An 8,878-nucleotide genomic window follows, 5' to 3' on the forward strand; every position below is an offset into this window, starting at 1 on the left:
TCAAAAAGAAACAAATTAATCTGACACCAGTCCCCGGCAACGGCGCCAAAAATTGACAGGTCGTCAACCTGTGCAATAATAATAATAATAATATAGAACCTAGATACCACTAAGAGCTGTCAATAATTAATCCTAGGTACTGGAGCAGGGACTCTAGGTGTGCAATGGGTTACTTGATTCACCCTGTTCCCGAAGAGTTTGCTGAACCCGATATACCAGAATTAATTAGTTGGCAAAAATAGTAGGCAGTGGCAAGTAAAGTCGTCTCCTCAGGGACTGGGGATATCTGTCTCTTTTTAAAGTCCAATTGATAAGGGGGGATTTCACCGGAATGGAACTAAAAATAATTAAACAATTTAATTAAAAATAAATAAATCACTAGCACAAGTAAAGCAGGAATTAAATCAAGAATAAATAAGTTCTAGCCAAGGATACAACTACTCAGGCACAGTCCATTTATCCGATCATTGATGCAGGAGAGGTTCACTTAATTTATTAATAGGTTAGTTATAGTCTGACGACCAATTTTTCCTTAAATTATTGATAACCAAGGTACGACCATTGATCACCCCTAACCAGAAAATACTCCTAGGTACGACCGTAGGAATTAATTTCCCAATTGCATTAATATTAGAAAAACCTAGCCCTAACCAATAACACGCTACGAGGGTTATTTAAATTAGATTGCACGTTCCCCTAATGTGTAAACACACCAGTTGCCACTAATATTAATCAATCAAACAATTACGGATTTAATTGACTAAATTGGCACGAGACTAATAAATCACATTGAACATCGGGCCCTTGACATCCAATTAATAAAATAATCCCATGAAAATACAAGCAGGCAACGTGCAATTATTAATAAATTAAGGAACGCGTGAAAACTAATTAGATCTCACAGGTTTTCGGGACTGCGCCGTCGAGTTGATCCTTGACTAGATGGAAGATTTAGCCACGCCGCATAATTAAATCACCACACGAATTAATGGATTGCAAAGGCATAGCGTTTTCTATTAAGAAGCAAGGAATAAAAGGTGTTTTTCCCGTTGGGGAATTTTGTCGAACACCTGGCGTGTGCCAGAGGCCAGTCAAAAGAAGGAAAAAGTAAAGCTACACTAAAAGACTCAAACCAGAGATATCCCTCTGCTACTCTACGTTATCCCTATTTAAGCCACAAAAGAAAGATAACTCAAGGCTCTCTACGTGGTCCCCACACATGTGGACAAAGCCTTCAAAGTACTTCTTGCCCCAAGTCTCCTTCCGTAGCTTTCTTTTTAGAGTCCAAATGACTAGATGCCTTCCACTAGGTTGTGATCCCCACAAATTCAAGGACCCAAGCATTGAAGCCCTTAGAAGTCTCCATATTTTCCATAAAGTCCCTCCTTTTGGTAGTTTTCTGCTTTATTCCTGAAATTACGTCCACATACCAAATATGAGTAAATATCAGCAATTAACACAATATTTGTCAGGGATAAAAGGGAAAATTAATAATAAAATTACTAACAAATTGTACCCTATCATTAAGAAACAGTAAGTTCGAATTTCTCGAGTATATTTTGATCTGCTTATTTTAATTTAGCTAACTACAGAGCGATGTCAATTTGACTTCGAACATTATTGCTATGTTTTAAAAAGGCAAAAATAAACAAGTCTAGGCAACAAGCTGGTGATTCTTCGAAATTAATTGATGACATGCGAAATTGGAAGATTTAAGTACAATTTCCATTGAATGACTACTCTTCAAAAATATTATAAGGTACCAAAAACTAAACAACAAAGTTATGTGAAACGTATACAGTATTATAGGTGACAGAAAGAGCTACGCCTTTCAATAAATATTTAGCTTGAAGTCACCAACTTCTATGGCAGTCTAAAATCTTAACAATTGAAATGTCAAATGCCTATCAAAGTTTATTATTAATGCAATCTCACATTGGATGTAGAGTTGTTGTTGGGAGTAGGGAATGACAATGAAGGTGATAAAAACATCAAGCTTCCAGGCTGAGAATTCGCTGAAGATGGTGGGTTGGAAGAACTGAGAAAGGTTGAAGCACATTTATTGACAGTTGAAGTGGATGGTGGGAAGCTAGAAAGAATAGGAAATGACTGATCAATCAGCTTCAAGTTATGGCCGGATTCATCTGCTGCAGTCTGGCTTCCTACAACTCTGGCTGTGCTACTGGTACCGGGGCCAATGATGGACGTGAGAGCAGCTGCTAATGCAGATTGGAAGCTAGGGTCTGACGTGATTGCTTTAGTTGCAGCAGCAAGGGTTTCTGCTGGTAGAGATTGCTGTGTAGAAGAGTTCGATATAGAATTGTTCTTTTGTAAATAAGATTGATAATGGGCTTCTTGAAGCTGTCTTCCGAAGTTTAGGGAACCAATATTTTGGTTTTTGTTGTAGGGTTGAGCTTGAGTTCCATAGCCAAGGACCCCATTGCTCCATGAGAGAGGTAATGCATTGGATTCAAGTGAGCTGAAGTTGAGATTCTGTATTGTAGAATATGATCTAGGAGGAAAACTGCCTAGTTTGCTTGGATGGGATGAAGCATTTGAGCTCGTAGTGAGGTCTAGGGTGATTGTTGGACATGAAGATGATGATGAGAGTGAAGAATTTGGCAGGTAAATTGGCGTTGGCTTTGTATTATCTGAGAGGTAAAAGTTTAGTCCATTGAAGCTAGCGGAGGACAAAATCGAGGCTACGGAAGGAGATAGGCCGGAAGTGGAGGTTGTCGAGCCGGAGATTAGCATGGAAGCGGCAGCCGAAGTGGTGGAAGCCATTGCTGTGGCAGAGATGGGAAGTGGATGGTTGTGTGTTCCTTCATATGTGGTTGTCAAAATGGACATGTCCTCAGCATATCTTTGCACCTACAGAATTTGGCAATGAAAAATCACTTTCTTTTCAATTAAATGCGGAACTTGCAGAAGCAGTACCTTTTGCTCGAGTAAAAATCAAATGTCATCACTAAAGAAGTGAATAATTAAATGAAAAAAATTAATTAAAAAACTTCTTTTATTTTGAAAAAGTTTCTATTTTAGGGGAGTTTTATGTCATAATGTTAATTAAGAATCACTCTGATTGAATATTTTCCGCAATATATAGTTCAATGTCTAAATGTTGTACACGTTTTTTGTTCATGTAGGATCTCTAGACCCAGTTGGAATTCTCTATGCCACTACTCGGTACCAAATCTAATGTCAATCCCACTTATCACGTGATAGTAGAAGAAAATTAAATAAAGAGCATATGACAAATTAAATAAACAAAACACTTAGTATAAATATAGAAGTGACACTGAATTATCACTGGAAAAATATCACTGAAGATCCCGTGTGCTCTAGACCATCCAAAGTTTCAAACAAGCTAGTGTTACCATAATTACGAACATTCATTGTGACATTTAAAAGAAAATGAATAACATTTTAAAAATAAATGGGCACTTGGAAGAACCAAGGGTATAGTGATACGATAGTAATTTCTTATCTAAGATGCTGTCTATGAACCATGTTAAATCTACTGTCGTAATCCTCAGTTACTAGAAAAGATAATGATCAAGATTATAGTAGCAGATTAAAGAACTATGCAAAGTTTACTTGCAAAAATTCAACATCAGATTTGACATCTTTCCTACCTGCTTTCTTACTGGGCAGTTGGGGGCAACTGTACAACGATAATAAGCTCTAGGGCATGGATTTCCTTTTGCAGTCTTCTGCCCATATTTCCTCCATTGACATCCATCGTTCATCTGGATTGGCAATAAGTGAAAGAAAAACTTGTTATATCACTGAGCATTCCTTCATCAAATCCATATTAAAATGCAGTTTCTGATCTACACTTACCGTTGGGGTGTCACATCGGACTCTCACAGAAACCCTAGCTCTTTTGACAGAGGTTTGTTGGGAAACCTCATCTTCTTCATTTCTTACATTCTTGAGGCTATTTTTTGGTGGCCATGTTTTACCACCTTCTTCTTCCTTAACTTCTCCTGAGCTAGCCTCCAGGCTGGGAGTAGGTGAAGGCTCATTTTCTTGATATTTTGGCAATTCAAACTTGCAGTCCAATCCAAGAGCCAACACTTCTTTATCATCAGCATCGTTATCAACCTTTTCTTTCCCATGGGTTTTTCTGGAAAAATAATCGTCTTTCTTCCCATCACTCGAACTCATTCCCAGACTTAGGGAGACTAGCTCTGGTTCTCCAGTTTCTCGATGAGTGCTTATTGTACTACTAGATTTGTTTGGTTCTTGCTGAACCATGTCGTGGAACTGCATCTGAAGGGCCCGATACTCCTTCATCACTCGATCTAAGTGCATTCTCAGCTTTTGATTTTCTTCCATCACTTCTCCCATTTCAGCTTTTGTTGACTTTAGAAGATCAGCCTACATAATCACATGCAAAATTAGTACTGCAGTTCTAGATTGATCATGTTATTTTATACAAAAGCAGTATACATGAGGACATAAGATGCCGAATAGAAAATGATAGAGAGAAAGTTGAAGCACTAACCCGCCCCGCTAGGGCTGAAGAAGATACATTTGAGTTGAATTCTGAGGATGACATTTCCATGTTAGGCATGAAAGAGCCCTGTCAAAATAATGGTTTAATTAGTAACATAATAAGGATAATATACACTTTACAAAAATTCTTTTACATACCATCCCCATAATTATAATCCAATAAAAGTTTATTCCCACATCATTCAATAATTTAAACTCCTAAAATCACTCAAGGACTGCTATCTCCTTTTACACATCCACTAGTATTATTGATATGATCCCAAAACGTACTGTAGAATTTCCCTAGTATTTATTTAATTATATCATTTTTGGTTTTGTGTTTTTCATGTAGATACCTATGCTGTGTAAAAGATTTTCAGTATCATACTCAAGAGTACTATAGTACGTTAAAAAATGTCGGAAATCTTTTTTTTTTGTTTTTTGAGCAAAAAAAAAAAAACTTGAACAAGATTGATTTGGCGGTTATGTAGAAATATATTCTTCTTCAAAAGCCGTACCTAGTGATTTTGAAGAAGTAAAATCAGTAACGGCGACATATAAACCATTACTAGCGGTCAAAGGTTTTGAAGGCGGCGAAAGGGTTGCACATCTACCTGACCAGACTAATATACACCTTTCCGTGTTTCTTAAGATCAAGGCTGAGGACCTGCCTTATTATCGGAAACCTTCATTTGCAGGTTTCACACTTTAAAAGTAAAAGTAGATCCATAATCATCATTTTTCTCTTGCGATTATATATGGATGCACAAGGTGAGTAGTATCTGTATTTCGATTGTTTCCTAAAGAATCCACCGTAGAAAATAAAATTTCTAATTAAAGTTACCTCTGTCTAGAACCATAATTAGATGTGGAAGTTCTCTTGCATGAGACTTTCCGTAAATTTTAAGACTTTTTTTTGGGAAATAATACATAATATATATTGAAAAAAAGGAAAATAGCTGATTTGAAAGTTTTCTTTAAGGATCAAAGACATCCAAAAGAATCCTGCACTCTCTTTTTTCTTGATAAGAGTAATGTATCGTTATTATCTGTGATTAATGATATACTTTCTTTTCCTTTTTGCTCGAAATGATAACCATCATGGAATGAGTAAAAGAAGTTGTTTTTACCTGTATGCTACTTGTAAAATCCTTTCGATTTGGCGAGGATTGATTTATTTTATCGTCCTGAGCTCTTCTTCCATTTCCAACCTGCAATAGCCAGTAGCACCAGGTTTGGATTCATTATACATCATGAAGTGTGTATAGCTTTTTAGCACCTTATGTTGAAGATAAAAAGTCCAAAAACTAATATCACTTTCTAATCTGATGCCAAATAAGGTAGAAAAATCCTAGACCTCAATTTAATACTAGTCTCTTATTCCATCTTGAAAATATATATAAACCCTTTATCTTTTATGTTCAGCTCTGATTCTTGGTAATGAACGTTGCAAAATAAGATTCTCGATGTTTACAAACATATGCAGATGGTTTCATAAGGGGGATGGAGTTCAAGAAATGTTTCTTGTGAACTAGGGTGTCCTTAAGAATGAGAAGATATAGTTTCTAAATGAAGAGGATGAAGTCAATCACCTTATGGAGAACCTCTTCTGTACAACAATCTTCATCACCAATTGATTCAGCTTTCTTCTCCTGATCTTCCTTCTTGACTGAATTACCTCCATAAGCAGCCTCCATATCCATATTGTTCTCTTGCTCTCTCTCTCTCTCTCTCTCTCTCTCTCTCTTTTCTCGACAAAGAGTCGTATGGACTATTAATGTTTTTGATAACACGGTGGCCTTATTCTTATAGGGAGGAGGAGCTAGCCTGCAGTATTTGACTCGTCTAAATTATTCAACCTAACTGGCACAGACACACAAACAAAAATGTCAATGGCCCAGCTGTTGAATCTTTTTTTTTTTTCTTTTTCAAATGATTTTAGATGGCAAATTAGAAGGAATTTGCCACCACAAGTTGGACTTAAATGGGACAGTAAGAATCGAAGGAAATTATTTTGAATTATTCTAGGATTATAATTTCAAAAAGTACAGAAAAAGGCAAAGACAAGAGGACGCTGAACATGGAATCAAATCTCTAAGGATTAATCTTTCCTACACTTATACACTGTCAGCGTTGGATGAATGACAACTATGCAAAATTTGAATTCACATATGTCATGAATTCAATAGTGATAGTATCTGCACTGTCAGTATATATAAGATTTGCTCAATCGTTAATAGTAGTTAACTTCAAAATTATCTAGGAAGGAATGAAAAGAATAATAAATTATTCAACCTATATGGGAAGGGATTCTTTGTAATTGGCAGAACAACTGCACCATACAATTAATGGATCCAGTGCGTATAATTTTTGAGTTAGGAGGGATGAAATTGATTCTGAAATACAACCTTCAATTATTCGTTGACACTCATTTTATTTTTGAGCATTATCATCATTTAAAAACAACATGTTGCCTTATTGTATACGTCTATTATTATTATTGTGTTAGTACATACACTGCATATGGTGAACTTGACTATGATAATTGCAAAAGCCCTGATAGATACATAGATAGATTCATTGACTGCCGTGCCAATTGCACTATTTTGATGGTGAAATAATGAAAAGATTTATTTAACAAATCCAAGTTGAAGGGAAGAATTCAACTTCAACGTTTAGGTCTTTTAGGTATAACATGTCAGAGAGAAGAAAAAAAAAAGAGAAGGAAAAATTACAAAGGGAGGGTTTTGAGCCGCAATAATCGGTCCCCCTACCCGACCGCATGCAGTTTAGGACTTAAGGTCTTATAATACAACTTGTAATGTTGTAGTACGTAACAGCTACTACCGTTGAATTTTTCTCATTTAACAAAAGAAAAAGTCCCATGGCCGCATATATCAATCCGTCCGCCGGTCAAACTTTTTCGCCACCGTCGAATCAATTCCGACGACTGCCGGAAATGTTCTTCTATTGTGAACTGTACTGGCGCGGCTTTTGTCTTCCACAAGTCAAACGCTGTCTTGTTTCAAATACGAGTATGCTAGGCTGTCCCATGCCGTTGACTTTTGGTGTCATCTCCTCCTCTAGGGCAATTGTGGGAAACACACGCACACAACACATGGATAAACTGCAGTTGTAGAGGTGAAAAATATGGGGCAGTTAGTTTGTGTGATTATGGGAATACAAATTATTATTGTGAAATAAGAACGACTGGTCATTTTGGGATGAAAATCCGATGTCTAGTTGTTGGGGGTAGAAATTAAAGAACGCGAGAAATGATGGAAAGGATTGTTAAAACTCTCGGAATTTTATTTATAGTGGTTCGGAAATTCTAATAAATTGCTCGTAACTCTAAAATATGAAACCAATTTGCAAACACAAGTTACTTACAAGACAAGAAAAACCCTTTTTTTTTCTATTTTATTTTGATTTTCTTTTGCACAAAAAGGGATAACGCGTAGAACAGGACTAATTATAAGGCCGAAAGAAGCATTCATAAGTCATAACACAAATTAATTAGAAAACTGGTTAATTAAAAGAAGCAAAACAAAACAATTAGAACCATCACAATGTGGGCAGAGCAGCAATTGCTGACGAAGTAGATAATTAATCTAACTTTGGAGTTGATCGTTGAAACTCCGAGTCATTAATTAGTGTTAGTAATGAATTTGAAGCACTCAAATCGAAACCCCTTATGGATGGAAGTGATTATTAAACTTGTTTATAGGCAGGTTAATTATTTTCTAAACAAAAGAATCATATACTATAGATTTGTATGGTCAACTTGTAAACGTGTGATCCAACACACCAAACCCGATACAATTTAGCCTTTGTGGATCGGAAACGTTGACATTTGATTATTGGTTTTTTTTTTTTCCCTGTATTCAAGTATCTAATTGATAAATAATGGTTATATCCTTTGCAATATCAATGCGAAACTTCAACGTGTGATATATATTAAATCAGAAAGTCAACCCATCTCTCTAGCACCCTTATTTGGTTTAATTTTTTTGAAAAGAAAATATTATAACACTTTTTTGATGTGACGTATGTAAAATAAAAAAATAATTAAGTAATATTATTTATAATGCGAGCAGATAAATTATGTTCCAGTTTCCAACCCGGCCATTTGACAGCAATGGGAGGGATGAGGGCTAAAGGCTCTCAGGCCTCAACCACTAAATCATGCCCAAATCCATAAAAATTGAAGTTAGAAATCCACTAGAGAAATAGTGGAAGCATGGTGCAAATTAATTTCGTCCTTAAGATATTTTCTAGAAATTCAGGAAAGTAAAATGCAAAAAATTACCCGCTATATAGACGGATAAACTGTAGGCATTTGATTCGTGAAATCGCTAATATCATGAAGAAATTAATT

At 36.0% G+C, this 8,878-nt stretch overlaps 1 protein-coding gene across 2 annotated transcripts; it reads right to left on the reverse strand.

The window, feature by feature from the left end:
• Positions 1 to 989: 989 nt before the first annotated feature.
• On the reverse strand, positions 990 to 6,261 carry LOC113738661 (WRKY transcription factor 72A-like). 2 transcript variants are annotated; one of them, XM_027265903.2, is made up of 7 exons: positions 6,093 to 6,261; positions 5,631 to 5,711; positions 4,511 to 4,588; positions 3,844 to 4,383; positions 3,636 to 3,749; positions 1,936 to 2,871; positions 990 to 1,410 (listed from the first exon to the last, which is right to left on the reverse strand). In XM_027265903.2, exons 1-7 carry the CDS (start codon positions 6,201 to 6,203, stop codon positions 1,405 to 1,407), a joined length of 1,866 nt encoding a protein of 621 aa, XP_027121704.1. In that variant the 5' UTR covers positions 6,204 to 6,261; the 3' UTR covers positions 990 to 1,404. The 2 variants fall into 2 exon arrangements, with proteins under 2 accessions (XP_027121704.1, XP_027121703.1); XM_027265902.2 differs by lacking the exon at positions 990 to 1,410 and having other exon boundaries at positions 1,712 to 2,871.
• Between the last annotated feature and the right edge of the window lie 2,617 nt (positions 6,262 to 8,878).

This window comes from Coffea arabica, chromosome 4c, assembly GCF_036785885.1.
Source record: "Coffea arabica cultivar ET-39 chromosome 4c, Coffea Arabica ET-39 HiFi, whole genome shotgun sequence".
NCBI classification, from domain to species: Eukaryota; Viridiplantae; Streptophyta; class Magnoliopsida; order Gentianales; family Rubiaceae; genus Coffea; species Coffea arabica.

What these genes read in the sequence shown, in the direction of transcription:
- LOC113738661 (XM_027265902.2), bottom strand. Translation starts at nt 6,203, where the DNA reads ATGGATATGGAGGCTGCTTATGGAGGTAATTCAGTCAAGAAGGAAGAT. An exon ending in CAGAAGAGGTTCTCCATAAG is followed by an intron (nt 5,712 to 6,092) that starts GTGATTGACTTC and finishes TGGCTATTGCAG; the next exon opens with GTTGGAAATGGAAGAAGAGC. An exon ending in ACTGCCCAGTAAGAAAGCAG is followed by an intron (nt 2,872 to 3,635) that starts GTAGGAAAGATG and finishes CAAATTCTGTAG; the next exon opens with GTGCAAAGATATGCTGAGGA.